The 25836-nt window shown below is 44.7% G+C and overlaps 2 protein-coding genes across 2 annotated transcripts; both read left to right on the top strand.

The window, feature by feature from the left end:
- TOP2A (DNA topoisomerase II alpha) lies at positions 1 to 21046 on the top strand. The gene is given in 36 exon segments (XM_052785431.1): positions 1 to 33; positions 401 to 455; positions 458 to 546; positions 730 to 820; positions 1298 to 1361; positions 1872 to 2017; positions 2398 to 2495; positions 2815 to 3027; positions 3233 to 3406; positions 3614 to 3715; positions 4244 to 4381; positions 4559 to 4697; positions 4979 to 5136; positions 5563 to 5688; positions 6159 to 6269; positions 6364 to 6469; positions 7120 to 7229; positions 7995 to 8087; positions 8569 to 8683; positions 9002 to 9123; positions 9693 to 9841; positions 10555 to 10786; positions 10915 to 11049; positions 11174 to 11374; positions 11945 to 12140; positions 13412 to 13503; positions 14093 to 14239; positions 14335 to 14418; positions 15044 to 15241; positions 16190 to 16295; positions 16595 to 16735; positions 17161 to 17311; positions 17454 to 17515; positions 17837 to 17962; positions 19015 to 19238; positions 19542 to 21046. Coding segments are annotated over 36 exon segments (4677 nt in total). The 3' UTR covers positions 19692 to 21046.
- Positions 21047 to 23056: 2010 nt separating this feature from the next.
- Positions 23057 to 24873, top strand: GJD3 (gap junction protein delta 3). The gene is given in 3 exon segments (XM_052785440.1): positions 23057 to 23674; positions 24014 to 24325; positions 24327 to 24873. Coding segments are annotated over 3 exon segments (1158 nt in total). The 5' UTR covers positions 23057 to 23252; the 3' UTR covers positions 24751 to 24873.
- Positions 24874 to 25836: the final 963 nt, after the last annotated feature.

Below are 25836 nucleotides of genomic sequence, written 5' to 3'. Positions count from 1 at the left end.
ATGGAGTTCCAGCACTCCCCGTCGCCCCTCCGAGTGCGTGCGGGCGCCCCGCTACCCTCTCCCGCCCCACACACCGCGGTCCCCTGTCCCCGCAGGGCTTCGGGTTCCCCCGCCGCCCCGTCCCCTCGGCGTCCCCGGCTTCAGGGTCTCCCCGGGCTCCTCCCGCGGCCTCTTCCCTCAGCCCCCCCCGGGCTCCTCAGATCCCCTGTTCCTCTGAGATTTCCCCCATCCACACCCCAGATCCTCTCCCTCGGTACCGTGTCGGGGGTCCCTTGCCGCCCAGGCCCACTACAACTCCCCCCCCCCCGCCCCGACTTGATCCCCTTCGGCCCCCCCCAATTCACCTCCCGAATCCCGCTGCCCCTCACTGCCGTTGTCTTCCCCCCCCACCCCCGAGCAGCCCGCGAACGAGAACCTGCGGGTGCTCAAGGGCGATGGCACCAAGAAGCAGCTCTCGGTGAGCACATCTACCAGAAGAAGACGCAGCTGGAGCACATCCTGCTCCGGCCCGACACCTACATCGGCTCTGTGGAGCTGGTCACCCAGGTGCGGGGGGGGGGGAGTGGGCCAAGGGAGGAGGGTCGTGGGGCTAAGCCGCCTGAACTCCTCGGTGCAGGCGAGAAATCATTAACATCTGTTTATAAAGCACAAAACCTCTGCCTTACAAACTGATGGTACAAAAGAGGAGGTTGTACCTGTGGGCTTATGTATTTCTTGCCTTCTTTTCAGCAAATGTGGGTTTTTGATGAGGATGTGGGCCTTAACTGCAGAGATGTGACCTTTGTGCCTGGCTTATACAAAATCTTTGATGAGATTCTAGGTAAGGTGACCTGTCCTGTTGAGTCAATGGTTGGTGAGTTATTAATGGGTGCTGAATGTCTAAGAAACTGGAACTAAATATAAGAACTTATCAAGTGTACTTTTATCTGGTTGCGTTGTTGACCAAGTAATGTCTCTTATGTAATCTGATGGATGGTGTTCACAGAGTACAGTGTTTGCTGATTGTGCTTCAAAATATTGGATACTAATGTCCTTCCATTAGTGCTACTTAATAGTAAGTCACTCATGGGATGATGGCGCATGCTATTACAAAATCAATTTAATTCAGCCCCAAATTGTCCCTTTTATGCTAATTTCCGGTACTCCTCTTTGTAACTTGCAAAATATTTGCATACCAAGATGATTATTAGTTACATTGTATTGAATTTTTGCATTCATTCTACTGGAGACACTTTATAGGTAATAGTTTTGTCTTGATTGAGAATGTAATATAATAACAATAATTTTTCTATTCTAGTCAATGCTGCAGACAACAAGCAGAGGGATAAAAACATGTCGTGCATTAAAGTTACAATTGATGTGTAAGTTTTATTTCACCTTTGTTCATTGCCTTCCCAACTCAAGTGCATTAGATTTTCTCACTCAGATGCTGTTCTGCTGAGCTGGTGTAGTACTGGAGGGCTCTGTGAGATGGCCGATCCAAGTTAGATCAAATGTAATTCACTACTTGTGAAAGCCTTTTTCTTTGTTTAGTCCCTTGGTCTCTTACAGAGTGCTGACTTGTGAAATGACTGCTTTTTTGTTGTTGTTTTCTGTTGTGGCCATTTGCCTCTTCCTCTCAATCTTTTTGTTCTGTCGTTGAGCATAGATAGAGGATTTTTATGTCTGGTGATCCATTTTAGAGACGGTATCTGCAGATCTGAGAAGTTTTTTGTTGACTTGTCCTCCCTCTGCTGGCTGTTTCTGCGCTCGCTGAACAGGATTTGCCCTTGATGAAATGGTGGCCTTTCCCCAGAGCTTTTGTATACTACTTGTTTCATAGCTCCGTCATTTGCAGCCTTAAAAACACATGGTTTTTTTTTTTCCCCTAGAGAGAATAACACAATCAGTGTATGGAACAATGGGAAAGGTATTCCAGTTGTTGAACACAAAGTGGAAAAGGTCTATGTGCCTGCTCTTATCTTTGGACAGCTACTAACATCCAGCAACTACGATGATAATGAGAAGAAAGTCACAGGTAGGGAAGACTCTCAAATATGCGCTAGTATTTTTGAGCAGCCTGATTGGTTTAAATGTGTGAACTGAACTAAAGGGAGGGGGGGAGAGGGTCCTTGGTGCAACGTAAAAGCGGCGTTCTAAGTCCGTCAGAGAGAAGTCTCCATGCTCTATTTTATCATAATAATGGTACAAACATGAGAACAGGACAAAATTCTCTTTGAACGCTAATCCCACTTAAATATGGGTTTATAGTCACGTACCGAGTTTGTAGGATATTGGTGCTTATTGACAGTTGTACTTTGATTGTGCTGAAGTGGCTGAATTCCTGTTAGTTGGGAATTGTTTTAGATGGTTTTGAACAAAGGTAATAACACAAGTCTGCTTTCCTTCTAATTCCAGGTGGGCGAAATGGTTATGGAGCCAAACTGTGCAACATATTTAGCACAAAATTTACTGTGGAAACTGCATGTCATGAATACAAAAAGTTATTCAAGCAGGTATGAACACGCCTTATTTTAGTAAGATTACACACAAGATTTTCAAATAAGACCCTAAGTTTTTGTTCTAAAAATCTAGGCATAACTTGCGATCAGTGCACCGTGATTAGGATAAATTTGGCCCACAGTTACTGTACCACAGAATGTAATTCCAATGAATAATGAAATGAGCAGGCATAATCAGAATCTAGTTTTTAACCAGCGTTTTTTTTTTAATTTGAAAGTATTTAAAACTCATAAATCAGCTTACTGCTTTTAAAAACTAAGTTAGTTGCTCGTGTGTGTTAGACTTGCAGCTCACAAAACCTCCTTTTCTCAGACCTGGACAGACAACATGGGAAAGGCTGGTGAAATGAAACTGAAATATTTTGATGGAGAAGATTACACATGTGTCACTTTCCAACCTGATCTGTCAAAATTCAAAATGACAATTCTTGATAAAGACATTGTAGCACTAATGTCTCGAAGAGCATATGATATTGCTGGATCCACGAAGGATGTCAAAGTTTTCCTAAATGGACAGAGGCTGCCTGTAAGTGACCATTTAAAAGAAACAGTGATATCTGTATTTCTCATGCCATTTAAACAGTGAGATTTTGTTGAAGCAATTTATGTCATTATACATAGCAAAGGAAAAATTTGCATGAGTGATTTCTCTGCCCACTTTTCAGGAGGATATGAATTAAGTATTTATAGGAGCTGTTATAAACGAGTCATCTGCTTTCATCTGTATGCAGGTGAAAGGATTCCGCAGTTATGTGGACCTCTATCTGAAGGACAAAGTAGATGAAACTGGTAATGCACTTAAGGTTATCCATGAGGAAGTAAATTCTCGGTGGGAAGTGTGTTTGACTTTAAGTGAAAAAGGCTTCCAGCAAGTTAGCTTTGTCAACAGCATTGCCACTACAAAGGTAACTCTTCTTTAGTTTATTTAGACAAGCTAATGCCATATTCTTCATCATTAATATTCTTAGCTATTTTCAGATGTATACATGTTAGTGAAAAATACTTAGTTGCTTAATGTTGCAAAGACTATGCTTAAAGTTTTAAATAGATATGCATACTTTTTTTTTTTTTAATGGAATCACCACCAGGTCTTTTGTCCCATTTTCCCTTAGGGTGGCAGGCACGTTGATTATATAGCTGACCAGCTTGTGACTAAAATCATTGACGTTGTGAAAAAGAAGAACAAAAACGGAGTTGGAGTGAAGCCTTTTCAGGTACAATGTCAGAATTTCCCCAGTGGGAAACACAACTCTAGCATTATTGCAAATTGTAACTACAGCTTAATGCATTAGTACATTAATTAATAATATATTAATAATATTAACATATTAATAATATTAACATATTTCTATTGTACAGACAATATATATAAAATTGCTAATTACAGAAGTCTCATACTGTCCAGTTGAAGCCAACTAACAATCTTCTCTTAGTTTGGCTGCTGTGTTTTGTAATCAGAACACTATAAGTCAGTGTAGATGCACTAAAACTCAGTATCTCTTAGATAATACCTATTTAGGCTGAGAGCTGCTGATTCCTTGACATCCCAAATCATATAACATTGTTCATGAATGTTCATTAGCTGTCCTAAATTCTTTCAAGACATCTAGGAAAATTCAAAAACATACAGTGATCGCTGAGTTTTTCCTCACTGTGTAATTCTGACAGGCAAATGTCAGAATGCACTGCTGTTACTGAGGTGAGCCTGTATAATGTGTGGTGCATGTTGTATTTAACTATAGGTGAAGAACCACATGTGGATTTTTGTGAATGCCTTAATTGAAAACCCAACATTTGACTCTCAGACTAAGGAGAACATGACTCTGCAGGCAAAGAACTTTGGCTCAACATGTAAACTGAGTGAAAAATTTATTAAGGGTGTAAGTACTGATATACATGGATAATCAAGATGTCCGTAAAACTGCATCTTATGTTTAATGTGGCAAATATATACTTTTGAAGTAATGTCATGAACTAAAGAAAAAATATGTAACTTAAAATTCTGTCATTGTTAAGGCTTTTCCCATAATTGTTTGGGGTTATTTTTTGTATTGCAGGCAGTTGCCTGTGGCATTGTTGAAAGTATCCTAAACTGGGTAAAATTTAAAGCTCAGAGCCAGCTGAATAAGAAATGTTCGGCTGTGAAACACACTAAGATTAAGGGTATTCCTAAGCTGGATGATGCCAATGATGCTGGTAAGTGTTATACATCCTTTGTAACCAATTCATTCAAAAACAGTTAAAACTTGTTTGTTAGACAAACGAAAGAATTGTCTCCTAAGGAAAAATGAGGAAACCTGTAATTATAGTTTTTTTCCCCATTTTACAGTCCCATTTACTATGTTTATCCCCGTTTACTATGTGCAGTGCAACAAAACCTGTATGTGTTAGAAGATATTTATTATATTACTTGTGAGTATGCAGGCTTTGATTTCACTTTTTAATCAGAAATTTGACTTTTTTTTTTTTTTTTAAAGGCAGCAAGAATTCTTTAGATTGTACACTTATTCTGACTGAGGGAGACTCAGCCAAAACACTGGCTGTCTCTGGTCTAGGAGTGGTTGGTAGAGACAAATATGGAGTTTTTCCCCTTCGTGGGAAAATGCTCAACGTCAGAGAAGCTTCTCATAAGCAGGTTAGTTGGAAAATCGTTATACCCTGCATGTTAGAAGGCGCGGTATGCTTTGTGTAATGCAATGTGTTCTAACTGAGTCGGTACAGCTGAACCCCTGGAACACTAACTCATAGGAGTAATGTATTAAATGCCTGAGTCTAGTCTCACCTTCAGCCTGCCTTGCTGGTTAAGTGGGAATATTGATTAAGTCCTGTTCGATGTTTTGCCTGAAGGAATAGTGTTTGTCCTGTGGACTAGAAAGTGTTTGGAATGATCTAGAATAATTTAAGCATTAGACTTCAGTTTAGAAATCGTAAGTTTCTAAACAGCAAAAAACCACTGACAAGACAAAGCTCAGTCAACAGTATGCTTATGGATAATTTTAGACTTTTTTGAGCTACATTTAAGTCTGAAAGACAAGTTTTTATTCTGTGTGATCTTTTCCAGATTATGGAAAATGCTGAAATCAACAACATCATCAAGATTGTGGGTTTACAATATAAAAAGAACTATGAAGATGAAGAATCTTTAAAGAGTCTTCGCTATGGAAAGATTATGATTATGACAGATCAGGTTAGGTTCACTAAAACTGAAAATTGAGAGAGGAAAATAAACACTTGAATACAGAGGAAAAAAGAAAATACTACCTTTCTCCCACTGCCATTGTTGTACCTAATTCTCTCTCTTTGTTTCTTTTTATCGTTCTATATTTTAGTGGGTCATAACGTCTTTTCAACCACAAAACAAAACAGATAAACTAGAGGGGAGAGTGGCATCACCAAAGAGCTAAATACTGTCTTTCCAGTCTGCTGATTCAAGGTCCTTGACCAGTCCTTGATACCTTTTTTCACCAAGAATGTGTCTTTTCCATTTCTCTTAATTTTCAGTAGTTAAACAATGCGTGGTCACCTTTTTAGAAGTGAAAGTTAATAGGGTCAGCTGGAATTATAGAATCATTTGCTATTAAGCTAACAATTGTCAATTCCATCATGTCTCTGATGAAATATGTCTTCTTTTTTTTTTTTTTTTTCTTTTTAAATCAGGATCAGGATGGATCACATATCAAAGGTTTGCTGATTAACTTCATCCATCACAACTGGCCATCTCTTCTAAGACACAACTTTCTGGAGGAATTTATTACTCCCATCATAAAGGTAAGGGTTGGATAGATGGTAAGGTGAATGAGTAAGTATCCGTTGGTCCAAATCTGTCTCTCATTTCACAGTTAAAATATTTGTTCATTTGTAGGCCTCTAAAAACAAAGAAGAAATTGCATTCTACAGCATTCCTGAATTTCAAGAATGGAAAAACAGTACACAGAACTACAATTCATGGAAAATCAAGTACTATAAAGGTTTGTAGAAGACTTAGTATGGTGAAATTAAATGATCCAAGTAAGAGCATTCATGATTAAATTCAGTTAGCCCTGCTTTTGCAGAAAGGGTTTGGACCGGGTGTCTCTTACCTCCTAAGATATTCTTGTTACAAATACATGCGACATAAAATAAAATATAGAAGTCCGGAAACAATAACCTCTAACTGGATAAAATCTCAATAAAATCTCTCAAAGTGGAACTACAATATTGTAGGTAACGATTCTTTCAGCCCTCTTAGGCAATTATGCTCAGTTTTATGTGCTATTTTCCCTACAGTCCTTGTGTACTGTTAGCATTTTAAGCTCTAAGTACTTACTCCAGAATTGCTTAATACCAGCAAGAAAGTTGCCAACTGCAGAACAATGGATGATGAGGAATCATTTCCAATTTGCAGTTAATCATTTCAGATATCTACAGGAGTTAAAGACAAAATCCAAAAGTACAACATGCAACTGCTCACTTATCTGTAATTCTTGTGATTTTTAAAATAACCTAAGTTTTCGGTAAGTCATCTTCCTGCTGTACGTTTATATGATGTGTCACAGAAACTAGACATAGCAAAATATTTTTGAACTGCAACTTAATTTAAGCAAGAAGTTATTAGGATTAACTAGTACTGTCTCTGCAGGTTTGGGTACCAGCACATCGAAGGAGGCTAAAGAATACTTTGCAGATATGGCTAAACATCGAATTGGTTTTAAATATTCTGGTCCTGAAGATGATGCTGCGATCACCCTGGTAACTAACACTTGATTTAATTGCTGACTTACTACCTTTGGTATTCCACTCTTTAGATTGTTGTGTTTTTTCTCTTAAAATGCTCTTAGAGGCCTTTGGGCTTGAGACAATCTCTTTGTTACCAAGGCTACGGCTTTAATCTAACCAGTAGAAGCACATCTGTCCACAGACCTCAGGCCAAGAGTACCCTTTTAATGATGGTTTTTAAATATAGCTCAGAACAAATTAATCACTACAAACCAATTGGCATTTTCAGACACAATAGTAAATATTCTTTTAACCTTTTTCTGCACATTTCTGCTGCAATTTTTTCCAAGTCAGGCCTTCCCTTTCTCCCCCAGATTTTCTTCTTGTAAAATGGTTCACCAGTGGATTAAAACAGTCCTCACTTCTGTGAACTTCTTCACCTGCAGTAGTCATTGACTCTTAAGTATTCTGAGCTATTAGGCAATGCCAAAAAACCAAGTTTTTCCCCAAAATATTAATTTCCCCCCAAATCTGCTTTAGTTTTCTGTTATTGTGTTAAAAATCTATACATTTAAACCTACCTACCATGTCTCCTAAAGACTGGTGGAAATTACGCTCTTAAATATGTTTAGCTACAAGAACTTTTTATTGCGCTTCTTGGGCTATTAAGTCAGCCTGTTTAGCACATTATTCTCCTGGGTAAACTCTTCCTGTATGCTTTCTTTTTCTCAAGTGGTCCAATAGGGCACACCACAGAATGTCTTAGAATTGAGTTACTTTTCATTTTGTAATATACAGGCCTTTAGCAAGAAGAAGGTAGAAGAGCGAAAGGAGTGGCTGACTAATTTCATGGAGGACAGAAGACAACGGAAGCTGCATGGTCTGCCAGAGGTAAAAGGTTTACGTATATAAGGAAACTGCTTTCCTGTCTCTCCCTGGGGCTGTTCTCAGCTTCATTCTGGTATGCTAGGGCTGCTCACAGCTTCGAGTCAGTGAGTCAGTCACTGCATTCCGGGACAGTTAAAATGTTGCAAGATTTTGCAGAGCAGCAGCTTCTCTCATCTTGTCAGCGTGGCCTCATTGTCAATTGTCCAACAGTTAAATTTTGTTTTTAACTCTTACCTTTCAAATTACTTTATCAATAGGGAAATTGTAACTCGAGCAGGATTGTATGAAGACTTTATTTCTCAAAAAATGGGCCTGCATCATGGGAAGCAATGTTTCACTTTGCCTTGCTAAGAATGTCAGCCCTTGAGCTGTGTTTAGCCAGTCTTACAAGGAGCTTCCCTTTTAGTGAAACTAGCCAAGTATGAGCTAAAAAACAGATTAGACCTTGTTAAAATTAAGGCAATTTTGCACCTGTTTTTCTTAGGAATACCTATATGGGAAAAATACTAATAACCTGACATACAATGACTTCATCAACAAGGAGTTAGTGCTGTACTCAAACTCAGATAATGAAAGATCAATCCCGTCACTGGTTGATGGTAAGTTATTTCAAGATAGTGATTCTGCATAGTGCATTCCCCAGAACTTACTAAATGGGTGTGTGTATGTCATATCATCAGAATTGGGGAACCTGCTGAGTTTTCAGGGTCAGTGTTCTGAAGTCCGTTTTCTGCTGTCCCAAGTTTTTTAATCTTTGGATTTAATGTCTTGTCCATTTTGTAGTATATTATTTCAAGTACCTTACTCACCTGGTGCGGAATCTTTAGGTGTGTAAGTAGTTCTCAGTCTCTACGGAGCAGAAGCTAACTGAAACACATTGTGTGTTCTAATCACAAGGTCTTTTCTTTTTTATACAGGTTTGAAGCCAGGTCAAAGAAAAGTTCTTTTTACATGTTTCAAACGAAATGATAAGCGGGAGGTGAAGGTTGCTCAGCTGGCTGGTTCTGTAGCTGAGATGTCTTCATACCATCATGGTGAAGTAAGAACCTGGCCCAGTGCAAAATGCTTTTTAAATGAAAGGCAAAAAAGCCCTTCTGTTGACTTGGCAGTTAAGATGTCTCTAAAGCAGGATTAGGTGTTTGAGTATAAAAGCCAAAGCAAAGTGGCTGTATATCTGCTGTTAATACTTCAATATTAATTTCATGGTCAGTCTGTCTGTCCTACCTAGACTTTATGGGAGTGTATTTCATTCAAAACGTAGAACAGGGAAAAACCTGCTTTATTTGTGATAGATTTAGGCAGATGTTAATAGGAGAAGTTTAGCACTGCTTGTGCTTGCTAACAAGCTTCTCTTGGGAGACTGATAGAATCTTTCATTGGAGGTTTCAAGAACAGGTACATAGCAATATGTGGTGGGTGACTGGAATACATCTAGTCATCCAGACTAGAGGGTCTTGGGGAGCGCTTTCAGTGAGAGTTTCCTCCAGCATTTTATTAGTTGAGTTTATCCTCTGTATCAATTCTGTTCTTGGTGAGAATTTTGCCTTTAACTTTGTCCATTCAGTAAAGAATTCTGCATTTTTAGCTTTAAACCTTCCTCTATTGCAGGCATCGCTGATGATGACTATTATTAACTTAGCTCAGAACTTTGTGGGCAGTAACAACCTCAACTTGCTACAGCCTATTGGTCAGTTTGGCACAAGGCTGCATGGTGGGAAAGACTCTGCCAGCCCTCGATACATCTTTACAATGCTCAGGTCAGCATTAAAGATTTCATGTTGTCTTAAATGTTCTTAGCATGCTACAGGACTCAATTTGACAGCATTTAAAATGAAAAATGAATTTACTTTGTCCCTTTAAAACTTTGGACTACTTGCATACTCAGAATAGCAACGATTGAAGTGAGATTTGGATCCTAGATTCAGATACGTAAACTTGGTTATCATCCCAGAGAACAGAAAGGTATAGCAGAGAATATGGAAATGGGAACGAAAACAAAGGGAGAAATTTGGGTAGGATAATAAAAAATGAACTTGATTTGGGAGAATGAAGTTCTAGTATCTGAAAGTACAGTGCTGTGGTCTCTATGGCCCAATGGTTATTCAGGTTGAACTTGATCAAATCTGTTACTTGAGCACATGTATGATTGTACTAAAGCAAGGTATACAGAGAACTGAAGCCTTCCCAGACATTAAACGTCTAATTTACATAAGTAAAACTACAATTTTAGGGTCCCATATAGTCAGTGGAACCTGTAGAGATCAGTGAGATCATTGAAGATGCATCTCTGTTTTGAGTGTACTCTAGAAGCCTAGTTTCCTAACATAGACACCCAGGCTGTATGGCTAAGGCTGGCTGATAGGAATAAACCTGATTTATGTGTTTTGTTTGTTTTCTGGGGGGTTCTTTTTGCATGGTGGTCACTGTTCTGTAACAAGAATTTGGGCTTAAATTCTCTTTTTCATTCTAGCCCACTAGCACGGTTGCTGTTCCCACCAATGGATGACAATATCCTGAGGTTCCTATATGATGACAATCAACGTGTGGAGCCGGAATGGTATATGCCCATCATTCCAATGGTGCTGATAAATGGGGCAGAAGGGATTGGTACTGGTTGGTCCTGTAAGATCCCCAACTTTGATATCAGGGAAGTTGTGAATAATATCCGTCGTCTGATGGATGGAGAAGAGCCATTGCCAATGGTAAATAATGTATTTAAAAACAATGTCTTGCTCGTTAGTTTATTTAGCACATACTGGAGCATTTCATGCAAGTGCTTAAAAACAGAAGCATCAACACAAAACTGAATCCAGTGTCCTTTTCTGCTTAGCTTCCTAGTTACAAAAATTTCAAAGGCACAATAGACGAGTTGGGACCTAATCAGTATGTGATAAGTGGTGAAGTGTCCATCCTTGATTCTACAACCATTGAGATCACTGAGCTGCCTGTCAGAACATGGACACAGGTAATAAACAGTGAATTTGCCCTGGGAATGTATAGTTTGCCCTGTAAAGCAAAAAGTGATTAGTGGGTTTTGGAGCTTTTAATCTCCGTGGAAAACATGAGTCTGACTTCGATTCTTTTGTCAGACTTATAAAGAGCAAGTTCTGGAGCCAATGTTAAATGGGACTGAGAAGACACCCCCACTAATCACGGACTATAAAGAATATCACACAGACACGACAGTGAAGTTTATAGTGAAGATGACTGAAGAAAAACTAGCAGAAGCTAAAGCAGTGGGGCTGCATAAGGTCTTCAAACTCCAAACAAATTTAACATGCAACTCCATGGTATGTAATAGATTTTGCTGAAGAAAGTTTTTGGTTTAACTCAAAGACTGTGGACAGCTGGGGTTGCTGTGTGTAACAAAAAATACTCTTTTCCAGTAACCTATTCACTTAAATTTTTCTGCTGTTACTGGTTTTAAATCAGCTTTCTAAATATGCCTTCAAAAGGTCAAGAGACTGGCTTGGGAACTGGCCCCAGTGGCATGGTTTTGCCTGAAGGAGTCAAAGTGATCTGAAATCACACAGTTTACAGAGACCTTTGTTGTGACAACAGCACCGCTATTGAATGTTGGGATTCTGACAAAGTGTGAAGCTTGATGCAAGATGTTTATCCTACAGATAGCTTTAAGATTCAAGTAACCTTAACCCTACTATGTGTTTTCAAGAACTTTGAAATTCTAAAATTGTCTCTGCTGCCAAGCTTGCAAACTGAAGTAATTTCTAAAACAACGCTACGGTTTTATAATTTGTTGGCTAATAATTCAATTGTGCTATCACGTCTGTGTTATAGCTAATTTTCAGTGCTTTTGGAAATCAGTTTTATCATCATAATGCTTGCGTTCTTTCATCTAGGTTCTTTTTGACCATGTCGGCTTTCTCAAGAAGTACGACTCTCCCCAGGATATTCTTAAAGAGTTCTTTGAACTCAGGCTCCGATATTACAGTCTGAGAAAAGAATGGCTTATTGGAATGCTAGGTGCCGAGTCTGCAAAACTGAGCAACCAGGCTCGTTTCATCCTGGAGAAAATAGATGGCAAAATTGTGATCGGTATGCATTGTTCTTGGTTACTCGGTCTGTGAAACTGGGAGAAGAACTAGGTGCTCCCTTGAGTTCTGTCAGCACCCCCTCAGCCCCGGACTGGCTTTTAACAAACTACACCAGAGCTTATCTTTCTGTTCCAGTAACACACAAGAAGAAAATGCTTCACAGAGTATCCTTGGTCTATAGAGCATTATGCACATGTTAATCAAAACGGGATATTCGTACAGCTTTCTTACTGTGTGTTTGACTCTATTTTGAGAGTATAATTTTTTTTTAATAGTTTAGCAATAATTCCTATCTATTTCTGACTCAGTAGAAATAAGAGTTAAGTACTGGTGGGGTTAGAAAAGGGGAGTGTTTTCTGTTTAAATGCATACTTCTTAAGAACCCGTGTCCCTCTGTTATCTTTGTGAACCTCTGCAAAAATATTCCAAATCATGTTCTCAGTGGATTGGGGTTTCAAACTTAGAAGATACTCTAAGAAGTTAGCAGCATCTGAGAATCATGAGCTAGAAAAAGAAACAGATCTTTGTTCCCAGCATTCAAATTTTTCAATCAACTTTTCCACCTCAGTCTAAAAGGCAGTCTGTATTTCACTTGCATTCATCGAGGATGCAGCTAGACAAAGTGTCATAAGATGCTTTGTGGTTTGTGTCTGAAGGCAGCCCAATAATCCCAACAGCCTGTGTCTGTTTGACTTGACTCAGGAAGAGAAATAATTCCCCCCAAAATGCATTTTCTTGGGTTTTTGTAATGAGCAGTTCCAAGGCTGACAGAGCTGGTTTCATTTGTATTTGTGTCTCGTGGTTGATTGCTTCTGATATCTTAAAAAGCGACAAATTCCAGCTGAAGCATTTCCACTGGTTGGGGTACTTACAGCATAAATTTCTCAGGTGATGTCTAATAAGGTGCAAGCTATACCAAAGCCTTTGAGTGCTATTAGGGTTTTTTTTCCTCCACCTGCCCGCCTATTATCATGAAACCTTTTTGATACCATCACCTGTTTTTTTTCCAAGTTCAAAAACTACTTAGGGCAGAGGAAATGCATATATGGAAATGAAGAAAAATATTTACAGTGGTCTAACTGTAATTATTATTTCAGATGTTATTTCAGGCTCTTCCACATGTCCTACCTCTAATGAGGAAAGGCTATTTTAGAGCCCAATAGGTTGCTGAGCTGCTAGAACCACGGGATCCAAAATTTAAAGCTCATCTGTCTTTCCTAACAGTAATTGGTAATGGTCACTAACTGACAATCCTGAAATGTCTGTTTACAGAAAACAAACCCAAGAAAGAGTTGATTCAAGTTCTTATCCAGAGAGGATATGAATCTGATCCAGTGAAGGCTTGGAAGGAATCGCAAAACAAGGTAACGCTTCAGTCATCCTCTCTAAACATATCCAAACTGGCCCCTATCTCTGAGGCTTCGTAATTCGTACGAAGAAGCCCAAGTTACTTTTCAATTTGTAGGATTCATTTGTGTGTCGGTATGTCTGTGACAGGAAATATAAGACAAGCAAAAATTTAGTGTCTTGTTCAGAAGGCACTGAGACCTAGTCATTCAGGTTTGAGTTTGTCAGGTCAAGTCCTCTTGCCACAGCAATTTCTGCTCTTCCTTAAGGGTTTCCTTCCACCTGTGGGACACAGTTGTGGAAGGGCTGTGAGGAAGATGACAGTTTTAAGTAGCCTGAGGAGAAAATCTGGACTATCAAGACAGAGAGGCCAAACAGAGTAAAGCAAAAGAGATTTGGAGAATTGTTTTTTCAGATTGATTCCTTTGTGCGATACTTGCTGAGGCTTTATGAAACGTAACTTTATCCATTTCTGAATAGTTCTAGAAGAGCCTAGGACACCATAAGGACATGGAGTACCTGTGATGCAGTCCAAATTTGATCAATAGCCCTACCCTGGTATGTCTATATATTTGTTGACAAAGTTTGTTTTAAATCCACATTCAGGAAGAGGAGGAGGAGGAGGAGGAGGAGGAGAGTGACAAAGAATCAGCTGCAGCTACTGGACCAGACTTCAACTATCTGCTGAACATGCCCCTTTGGTATCTGACTAAAGAGAAGAAAGATGAGCTCTGTAAGCAGAGAGATAAGAAAGTATGTTCCTTCCTTTTCTTATAAAAGCATTGTTATATATTTTTTTGATAGTGGGTTAAAATATGTGACTGATTATCAACTGTGATTCCCTTTAGGAAAAGGAGCTGGAAAACCTTAAGTGCAAGAGTCCCTCTGATCTGTGGAAGGAAGACCTTGCTGTCTTTGTTGAAGAACTTGATGTATGTCAATCTTCAGTACAGATTACTGACTCCCTTGTAGTCTTATCCACAGCTCTTCATTGACTTTTTTGTCATAACAAGGGATCAAAAAATGATAACTCCTATGTCTTGCACTCATTGAGAAGAATGAAAGCTTTCTTCCCTTCCTAGTTTGGATAGGACTAGCACTGCTTTGGGCCAGGAAATCAAAACACCAAGGTGGCCATTGGAAGACGGTCAATTACCAGTCTGAGTAGTGAGGAGGGCTTGAGAGAAAACCAGTACTAGGTTATAGTCTGAAGAGATGTAGATCAAAGGGCTTTTTCAACACTGAAAAAGTGAGGGAGGAGCTGGACTTCACTGAACAGAGCCCTAATTGTGGGGAGGTGTCTGTGCACCAACATGCCTGGTCACTGCCTGTGTCTCTTCTTATGCTCCGAGTAGCCAAACTACAGCTCTGGCTTAAATCATTCCTTGAAAATGAGCAAACCTGTAGCAGAGTGGGAAGCTTCATTTAAACTGATGGTAGGAAATCTATCAGCAAGTATAGAGTGCTTTACTGCAAGGGCTATGATAGTGGTTTTTTTCAGTAGTATATTTTCTTCTGTATTCTCATGGTTGTATTCTTTTACACTCACCTCTGCAGGTGGTGGAAGCCAAGCAAGTTCAGGATGAGATTGCAGGTCATGTTGGTAAACCTTTAAAGGTGAAAGGAGCAAAAACAAAAGTGAAGAAGGCGCAACTGTCAGAAGTAATGCCATCGCCTCATGGCATAAGGGTTGTTCCTCAGATAACTGCAGAGATGAAGGCAGAGGCAGAGAAGAGAACTAAAAAGAAAATAAAGGTAAAAAGGAACATTCTGAATGCTTAAGCTTTCTTTACATCCTCTTCAATACAGTCCTAAAGAAAGGCAAGTTCTTGTTAGCTGAACTTCTCCTGATGAAGCAGCTCTTCAGGGAGAGGGACAGAATATTAGGACATTGGGAACACTGGAAATGGATGTTTCTCAGTCTAAAGGGGAACAGATTCTCTAACGTATCAGGAGACAGCTTAGAGGGAAATCTTTTGGCAAGAGCATGTATCGCAATGTTAGAGATGGGTTGGTAGCTTAGAAATGAAAAGGCAGATGCAAGTAAGGTTGTTCTAGGTGTCTTGGGAATTTTATAAATCCTCTAGTAGGCAGGAAATACAGCTGGTAAATTCACTTCTCTTGAACAGCCTTTGCATTTCCAGTAATGCCTTCAGCCACTTACTGACAGTATTGTTCTTGATATCAAGGACATAAAGAAGATTTAACTCTTTTTATAGGGCTAGTTGAAATTATGCCGTTTAGCCATTTGCAACATAGAAAATTAAAATATCCCCTCACCTGTTTTGACCTGTAAGCCAGACATATTGCTCCTTTCCTACAGATGGTTCCATCTGACAGTTTTTCCACATAACTTGCATTGTTGTTTTTAACCCACCCTGTTCAATTCTGCATCCTCAACACACCCTAGAGCCATACCATCAGCACACAAAGGCAGTACAAAAGCGCTCTCAGGAGTGGGGACAAAGTTCCTGTTTTTGTTAATGTTGGATTTTGCATTTTAAGTCACCTGATCTGGGGACAGATCAAGTATGATTTACTTGGCTGTAATCAATTTTACATGCAGTTTGTTTCACAAACTGAGATTTCTTCTATCACTGACTTTCATATGTCTAAAATAAGCAGCTCCTTTCTACATTACTCTGTGTGCCTCTTCTAATTGTGTGAGCTGACTCGCTATCTGATATCTGCTTGTACCTTCAGAGTGAAAAAAATGAATTTGATGAGAATCAGGAAGAAAACACATCAGGAGACAAAGAGTTTTCAGGCCTTAAGCAGAGATTAGTGCAGAAGCTTAATACTGAGCAAGGTAAATGCTTTTATGTGTTATTCCATCAATGGAAAGTAAGGGGAAGGGTTGTAAATTTGGTTATCTGACCTCTTCCTGAAGGTGATGTGTAACATCTCGGATCAGTATTTTTGGAAAAACTAGGTGAGAGAGAAAGTGATCCTGGATAACTGTCAAGTGGGATAGATTACTATTTCTCTTCAATGTTTAAGCCAGGATCCTCTGAATTTAGTGATGTATTTCTAAGGTGAGCTTGAACTGCTGAGCCTGAAGTACACATGGAAGTTTGCTGGTTCATCCTGCCTCTCAATGTTTTTCAGGTGCTAAGAGACAGGCCACTCTACCATTTAAGCCATTAAAGAAAATGAAGAAACGAAACCCTTGGTCTGACTCAGGGTCTGATTCAGAGTCTGATTTTGAAGCACCTCCTCAAAGAGAGAGATTGGTTCGCCAAGCAGTAGGTGAGTGACGACACAAATGCAGAAGAGGGACGGTCTGTGGAGGAGAAAGTTGAACAGACTATTTAGAGAGCTCCCAGAGTCTGCGATCTTGGTCAGAAATAATTTTTATTTTACTGTATATAACAACTAAATATTTCTACCATTTGAGCAGATTTTCACAATGCTTTTCAAAGAAAAGCAGAAATGGGTGACTAGAAAAATTAGGTTATCGGTTTTAATTACACAGTTGTCTTGTAAAATCAAATGCGTTGTTGGTGAGTGCAGAATGCACTTGTGATTTGGAGTCTTCTCACTGGCAGTCTCAATATCTGCTTGTTTTTATTCAGATCTTTGTTTTTTTAATAACTGCAGCTAAAACATTGAAAAAGAAACTGAGCTGCATATTGCCAAATGTGTAAAATAATACATCTGTGTCGTTTCGTCAGCCAAAGTCAAGACCATAATCAGTTCGGACTCAGATGCAAATCTCTCCAGCTCAGATGAGGAGTCTGAATTTCAGGGTGACAGTGAAGGCAACACTGAATCGGATACAAACTCAAAAGAAAAACCTTCTCCCAAGCCCAAAGCTGTTCCAAAGTGAGTATTTCTCCACATAGTCACTGGAAATTAGTTGTGCTTCCTAGTGTTAATGCTAAATAGAAATTAATAGCTCTTTTTCTTCAATGCACCTATTTAGTGCATCATAAGTTGAAAAAATACTTGGGGTTTTCTATTCTAGGGGAACCACTGAAAGAGCAGCTAAAGCTCCGAAGAAAAAGCCAGTGCAAAGCGCTATCCCTGGTGAGTACAAGACCTTCTAAACCTTGTTGATTTTCCTAAAACCCCATGAGAGCGCACTGGGCACTCTGATCAGTGCTTAACACTGACAAAGGCCAGACATTAGTCACAAGGTCTTGCAAAGAAACTTTGATGCTAGGGTACAAGTTGGTTTCAGTGCACCAGACCTTTTGTCTGTTTCTGACTTGAAATTGTGATTAATCCAGTTTTAACAGTTGTTCTTTTTATAAAGTGGATCAAAATTATTTCCTTTTGCTCTAATGTTTTATAGGCAGAGTAGATAATTTGACTTTTTCAGGCTTACCTTCTGCTTTCTTTGTTTAGTTCAAGTCCAGGATGTTGCTAATGAAAATGTGAGTCAAGCTCCCGCAGCTCCTTCTGTCTCTGTGTCTCGCAGTAAGGCCGTATCTAAAATACCTGCTGCAGCTAAGAAGGCCAGGGCCACTAAGGGTAAGGCGAAGTTTAGTAAGATCATTTTTAGTTAACAATTATTATTCCTGTGGGAAACAAATCTGAGTGATTTTGCTAGGCATTCAGAGGCCTGAATAACTTGAGTTTTCATTTCAGAAAAGATCTGAGGTTTGTGGCAAATGTTGCCTAGTTGTTGTCATTTTTAAAGTCATCTGTTTCCAAAGATACCATGTTCTAGTTCATCTCAGACATGCTTGAAGGGAGTGAATTTTAGTTTGGGAACAGGAAAAGTGAATGCTTCCTACAGTGCTATGTAATACTTGGCAGAAATAATCCGAGTGGAATTTGTGTCTTGCAGTCAATGTTCTACTTCATGTCTTTTTGGGAAGAAAGCTACTTGGTAGCTTGCTTCCCAGGAAGAAGAAAAGCTTCTTTGGAGTAGCTTGATCTATGTAGTGCTAGCTCGACCTCATAAATCTACAGCATTTGACTCAGGTTTTTTTAAACTTAACTGCCCAGAGTCTTTGTCAAACTTTGAAAGCTGTTTTGCATATTCCATCACTAGCTGGTTTTGATGTTACTTCACAGCAAAATAGCTGTTTCTTCCACTTCTAAATTGAGAAAGCCTATTATCATTCAGAAATGGCCTGCTCATTTCAGCTTAACTTGGAGACATGCTTCAAGATGCTGTTAAAAAAATGTCAAAATATAGGTAAGAACGAACTCCACAAGTAACTGTTCAGTATAGATGGTAAATTCATTCCCTTCCTGTGCAAAAGTTTTGAAGGTATAAGATTGGTCACACAGCCTTGAGAGTTTGGGACTTTTCAGTCTGAAATAATCTGTAAATTGCTTTGGGTACATTTTAATTTGATCCTCTAAATGTAGTGGAACTAAGCAGATAAACAATCTCATTTCTCATAATCTTGGTAAAAAGCAGTCTTTCTAGAAAACCATGCTTCAAAATAAGACGACCTGTGTGCTGACCTCGCAGTATAGTGCGGAGCTGTATTTGTGTTGGAAGTAATTCACAAACTGCGAATGAGAAGACAAGCAGCAAAACAAGGCTTTAAAGCAGAGTTCTGTTTCAGATAACCAGCCGTCCATCATGGATATTCTAGCCAAGAAAAAGGCTGCACCTAAATCCAAGAAGACAGCAGTGGAGGGATCCCTGGATTCTGACACTAGAGCAGCGGGTGACAAGAAGCATGGCCAGACCAAGGGGTTGAAAGTTAGCAAAAGGCAGCCAAGCTTTTTGGATTCGGATCCAGATTCAGATTTTGGCTCGAAGCCTTCGAAATCAGTTGCAGCAAAGGTTTGTACTCTGCCACCTGTTAGAGCCGAGGGGGTACCGCGGAGCGTGGTGTCGGTTATTCTGGCAGAAAAAGCGTGGTAGGGGTAGACCCCCCTCTGCCACTCCCATCTTTATCACTGGGTGGGGGGAAGGTGGGTGAGAAAGGGGGGTCGGGCACACGTACTTATCCCAGGTTGTGAGTTTGGTCTCATCAGTCCGAACAATCGCCTTACCCGTGACACACTGGTGTGTTTTATGCTAATTGAGTGTTCCCTGTTTATGCTCAGGTTCATGATTCACTTCTTGACTATGCTTTCCCTCTAGAAATCCAAGCGGGAAGACGACGATAGCTTTACTGTTGCTTCAACTGCTCATGCGGGCAGCCCTGTAGCAGCCGTGCCCCATACCAGGCCTGAACGTGTCAAAAAGCCTGTCCGGTACTTGGAGGAGTCTGATGAGGACGATATGTTTTGAATTTTTATGAAGATTTTAAACTGCCGATCCAAACCTATCTACAAACTAGCGTTCAGTAGAGCTCTTGAGAAGCTCTCACCAAAGAACAACATCTCAGACTGGGAAATCTTTTCACTGATTTTAAGTTAGTAAAAAATGTTTGTTACAAATGAATACAGATCTATTTTTCTTGGTTTTAAATAACTTAGATTTGTTTAAACAGAAATACCCCCCCACTCCTTTCTCGTGAACACTGGAGCCATGCCTCCAGTTAGTGCTGATGCGCTTCCCTCTGACCCATTAGCTAGCTGGAATCTTTTGAAACTTTGTGGTCTTTTTAATGTTAAAGTAGACCTTTAGAACATATAAAATCCTTTAAAATACTCTCTCACATAGATACCTTTCTCTTTATATATCTTAAAAAGTAATAAAATGTATAAGCTTTTAACTCCACAGCTGTAGAGACCTGTGAGGTGTAGGCAGTTAGAACTCCATGCTAGTGTTTTTCTTTCTCTTTTGCAGTCCTTTATGTCTGTGCAGGCCCTTGTTGCTCAACCTCTGCCATGTTGAGTTTTAGCCTTTGGTTTTTTAAATTCAGATTAAGTAAGGGAGGTTTGTGCAGACTTGTCTCCACACTGTGCTCAGTGTTGGCAGTCTTATCTTCTGTCCGGCTGCCAAGAAACCCCGTGTTCAGCTAGTTCAGCCCAGAGGTCATCTTCAGGTAAGAGATGCTTGTGGCTGCCAAGGCCTTGTGCTGTTAGAGCGAAACGGATGTCTCTGCCGTGCCAGCTGAGTGACACAGGCTCTTGGAGAGGACGACAGAGGCAGGACAGACATTCGCCATCCAAGGATCTTTGGATCTGTGCAAACTTGCAGGAAAGCCGGTCGTTTATTCCAATGCACGCGTTGGAAAGCAGCAGGTTCCTCCGTGCTGAGCTTCTCTGCTGCCATACTTGGCACTGGAAAAGGCTGTTGTGCAGAGCGGCTGCTCAGCAGCGTGAAGCTTCTCCTCCCCGTTTGTTCCTGGGGACAAAGAACTTCCCCTCAGCTTCTGCACGCCAGCCTGCATGATGAGTGCAGTCCCCTGCGAGGTGAGGCCTGTTTGTCACCTCAGGGCCACTGGGTGGTCAGACCTTCCAGTGCTCGGGTTCCTCAGCAGAAGCAGGGAAGTGTCATCTTCCCCTTCCCCTTAGAAGTACTTCACTGGAGTATTTATCTAGTCGTGTTTTGCTTTTCATAGAGCCATTTCTATAGCACTGTTTCTTGACTGTCTATGTAAATATTTTCTGTGGTTTTCTTGCTGTCCCGAGTTTGTCCTTTTTAATATTTATGTAATAAAAGTGTTTTTACTCAAGCTTTCCTCAATAAAAAGTTGTCCTCAGCTGCCTGTTCCCTCGGTTTTCCCTTGCACCTGCTCTCCAAAGCCACGGGCTTGTCTTTGTTGAGGGCGAGTACATGAAGCTCTGACTTTCTCAGGAGCAAGAGGCCATCAGCTCCCACCCTCTGCTGCCAAGACTGCTCTAAATGGGTCATCTCCATTGTCTTAACCATTTCCAGTGCTGATTTAGCCAATTTTGGCATTGTTATGGAAATGACCACCGCAGAGCTTGCGCCAAGCCCTCTGCTTCACCATTGCAAAGCTCTGGTCTGTGCGTAGGGTTGGTGTAGGTGGTCACCGTGGCTTGGAGCCACGGAAAGGAGCTCCATCGCACTTTGCTGACATGGTCCGCTCAGATGGCGTCTCTTCTGCTTCCCACTCAGCCACCTGCGGCTGGGAGCTGGTGCTTCAGCACTGGGCCAGGACAACCCGGTGCCGTCAGCTGGAAGTCCCTTGGTCGCTCAGCCGGAGCTGCCAAAGGCGGATGAAAACCCCACTGGCGTCCTGCCTGTCCCAGGGGCAGCTCCTGGGTGGGAGTGGGTTCAACATTTGCTGCCCCCAAGCCCTGAACCCTGCCTGAGGCAGTGCCTGCAGCTGGCTCAGGTGCTGCCCGCCCTGTTTCCCTGCCAGTTCCTCGCTGTCAACACTGTGGCTTTGCAAAAACCACTGGCTGGACCTGCTACCTCGGCTCCACAGCTGAGGCTTCCAAATTCCTGTGAACACCCGAGTGGCACCCGCTGTCTGCCCACGCAGACTGTCTGCCCCAGGTTCTGCTTCTGCAGCCGGCAGCCGCGAGTGAACGGTGGCTGAAGTTTCCAACGTGCTCGGCACTCCTGGGCCAGAGAGTTTTATTTGTGAGTGATGGGTTTGTGCTAAATCACCTCTCCGGGCTGGAGTTGCACCCCTGGGGGGCTGCCTGTCTGCCGGGGGGCACGCAGCGGGCTCTGCTCCGACTGCTCCTGGCAGAAATGGGGGGGTCAGTGTGTGGGGTGTCCACAGCGGGAGGGATCAGGGTCACTAATGAAGCCCTGGGCGATGAGCTGCGCTGTCCCGTGTCCCTGCACCTGGGTGCTCAGCACCCCGGGGCCCCAAGAGCATCATGCACATGGCTGAAACGCACAGCGCAGGGTTGGTGCAGGGCTGCCATCGTGCCGGTGGGCACGGGGAGCAGGCGGTGGCTCCTGGGCTGGCACGGGGGGACGAGCAGGACCCAGCTGCAACACCCACCTCCCCCATGTCCCAGGCTGGTGATTCACTGCACACAGGGAGCTGTGTGGCTGCGGGACCAACTGGCAAACCCTGGGGCCCCCCCGTGCCCCACCAGCCATGGCGCGGCGGTCGGGTGCAGGCACTATCGGTGCCACCGAGGTGCTTTGCTGGAACCCAGTCAAGTGTGGAAAGCGCTGTCAGATTTTCCACTGCCGGGCTCTGGAGAGCGTCTCCGGCGCGTCCCTGCCGAGGGGCCGTGCTATTTACAGCTCTCCTTGCTGCAAGCGTGCCCGGAGAATCAGTTGTTATGACTTGCACAGCAAATGGCGAGGCCATGGCCGCGCCGTGTGGGCTGCTCCGGGCTGGGATTGTAGCTGCTCCTGTAACCCCAGCATCACCCAAATGTGTATATAGAGCTCTGTGAGCCATGCATACACACACACTCTCTCTGCACCACAGTTTATCTACACCAGGATTGTCTCCATCACAAGATCTCCCTGACGAGGACGTTGGGGACACTGAGCGCTGCTGGAGGGGAGCTGAGCTGTGGGGCATCGGGCATCAACCCACCATGGGCATTGCACGTCCCCGAGGGGTGAGGAGGGCCTGAGGGTGACCCATATCGGCCAGGGCTCTGCTCCCGTTACCAGAAAGGGAACCTCAGGCAAAGGCCATCGGCACTTGCCCCAGCTGGGCAGGGGCTGGCGGGAGCCCTGGCCGTGCCATAGAGGATTTCTTGCAGAGCATCGCAGCTGCCCAGCAGCATGGCCTCCCGCCGGCCGGCGCAGCTCTGTCTGCCAGTACGTGCCAGAGCTGGGGCAGCCCAGGCCAGTCCATGGGACCCTCCATGTCCCCGAGAGCCCGGGCACAGCATCACGGAGCAGAGAGGGCTGGTGCCAATCCTGAGCATCCCCTGGGCACAGCACCCCAGCCCCGCGGGGGAGAGGGTGGCCCCAGGCAAGACCGCGGGGCAGGAGCTGCGGCAGCACGGTCCAATGCGGCCCACGCACGCGAGTTCTGCCGAGGCCAGGGAGGCGATGCCAGGGCTGGGGGGGGCCTTTTGGGGGCCGAGTGCTGTGGCTTGGTATCCTGAGAGTTTGGGGAGGCCAAGGCACAAGGGCAGTTCTGCATATGGGCGGGGGGGGAGCCGCTGCCCGCTGCACCAACCTGCGCCCTGGGCAGCTGCTGGCCCTGGGGCAGGGGCAGCGTTTGTCTTTGAGGCCCCCCCCCGGGCAGAGCTGAGCCCTTCCCTCCCCTCCAGGCGCCCCTGCGGCTGCTCTGTCTCTTTAAAAGGACTCCAGGCGTGGCTGCGGGACCGTCATCCCATCCCAGCTGGACAAGGGACCGGACAGTCCCGGACAGCCCTGGACAGCCGGCACCAGCCGCGCTGGCACACCGTGGACCGCAGCCTCCGCAGGTACCGGGGCTGACCCCCACCAGGCTGGGGCTGTGGGGGGGGCTTGGGGGGATCCGGGAGGGACAAGGGATGGGCAACCTGCTGGTCCTGCCCCAGCTGGTGTCCTTGGACCCATCTCTGGTGGGGGGGGTGAGTCCTGGAGCACAGCAGACACCTGGGGACACTCGTGACAGGGATGAACTGGGCTGGCACTGCCAGGGCACCCTCCTGGGAGCGGGGATGGTGTGATGTATTTGGGATTGTCATGGAGGATAGTGAGCTGGAGGGGCCGTGCTGCCCGCTGGGATCCGTTCTCGTGGGCACGGTGCCCCCCCCCCAGTGCTGACCCCGCTCCCACAGCACGGCCATGGGCGAGTGGGGCTTCCTGAGCTCGCTGCTGGACGCGGTGCAGGAGCACTCGCCCATGGTGGGGCGGTTCTGGCTGGTGGTGATGCTCCTCTTCCGCATCCTGGTCCTGGCCACCGTGGGCAGCGACGTCTTCGAGGATGAGCAGGAGGAGTTCGTCTGCAACACGCAGCAGCCAGGCTGCAAACCGGTGTGCTACGACGCCGCCTTCCCCATCTCCCACTACCGCTTCCTCGTCTTCCACATCGTCGTGCTCTCGGCCCCCGCCGCTCTCTTCGTCATCTTCGCCGTGCACCAGGCGGCCAAGCCGGGGCGCGGGGGGGGCCGCCGGCCAGCGCGCCCGTCGCCTCCAGCCCTTCTACGTGGGCAGCGTGGTGGCACGCATCGCGGCCGAGCTGGGTTTCCTGCTGGGGCAGGCGCTGCTCTACGGCTTCAGGGTGCAGCCGCTCTTCGTCTGCCGCCGCCGGCCCTGCCCGCACCGCGTCGACTGCTTCGTCTCCCGCCCCACCGAGAAAACCGTCTTCATCCACTTCTACTTTGTGGTGGGGCTGATCTCGGCGCTGCTCAGCCTGGCCGAGCTCGCCCACCTCCTGCGCAAGGGCCCCCCGCCCCGGGCTGGGTGCTGCCACCGGCCGCAGGAGCGGGGACCGGCCCCCGGGCAGCCGGCGGGGGCCGCGGAGGAGCCGTGCTGCCCCCCTGGACCCCCACCGCGGGGGGACCTGACTGTGTAGCCGGCCCCGGGGCCACCATCGCTGGCACGAGCTGTGGCTGTGCTCAGCCCGGCCGGTGCCCAGCGGGCGGCTGCGGCTCTCCCGGCCCCAGCCCTCGCCGTGCCGGGGAAGCAGGGCTGTGCCGTGCCCTGGTGCCTCCGGTTCCTGTTGTGGATGGCGGACGGGCCTCACCCGGCAGCTGCTGGAAAAAAAAATATGGACAAAAGGAAGACAAATAGGTCCCATCCCTGCGCAGCAGCTGGGACGCCCCTGACCCCCACTGCCCCCCAGCCCGGCATGGAGGGGGGCACAGCTGCCCCCACACCCCGTGCCAAGCGTGTCACGAATGCATTGGGGCTCTGCAGGCCAGGGCTGGCCCCGGCATGGGGGATGCGACCGCAGCGTCAGGGCTGGGAAGGGCCGAGCTTTGGGGGTGCTGGGGGGACCCCAACGGGTTCTGCCCCAGCCCAGCCTTTGGGGATAGCCAGAGCCAAGGAGGGCAGATGGTGGGAGGGGTCCTGGGGTGCCCCCCCTTGCAGCAAAGAACCCCCCAAGACTCAGGGTGCTGCAGCCCTGACCATGCCACCCCCCTCCCCCCAGGCACCCCCCACCCTGGTGTCCCCCACAGCAAGAACGAGCCAGGCACTAGAATAAATAAACTTTATTCTGGAGCCAGCCCCCCCCCACCCCGTCCCCCCATCCTCCCCGTGCCGGCAGGGCCGGGCCCCGCTCCCCGCAAGGTCGGGGCTGGCACCACCACGTGCCCCTGTGGCCCCCACCCCACCCGGGGGGGGGCCGGGGCAGGGCCTGCCCGGCACCCCTGACTCTAAAACCACTAAAATCTCAACAACAACAAAAAAAAAAGTAATAATAATAAATCGTGTGCCCCCTCCCACCCCCCCCCGGCAGCGCCCGCCGTGCCCCCTCCACCTGCACAGGCCTAAAAACCCCTCCAAACTTTTACAAAGGTTTTAAAACGTATTTATAGATATTTATAGATATTTATATATATATACTTTGCTTTCTTTTCTCTTTTAAATGACTCTGCTTCCTCGGCGTGCGGGGTCTGGCCGGGTCCTCCCCGCCGGACGGCCGGGACGGGACGGG

Source organism: Harpia harpyja, chromosome 4 (assembly GCF_026419915.1).
Source record: "Harpia harpyja isolate bHarHar1 chromosome 4, bHarHar1 primary haplotype, whole genome shotgun sequence".
NCBI lineage: Eukaryota > Metazoa > Chordata > Aves > Accipitriformes > Accipitridae > Harpia > Harpia harpyja.
This window is presented reverse-complemented; position numbering and strand designations above follow the sequence as displayed.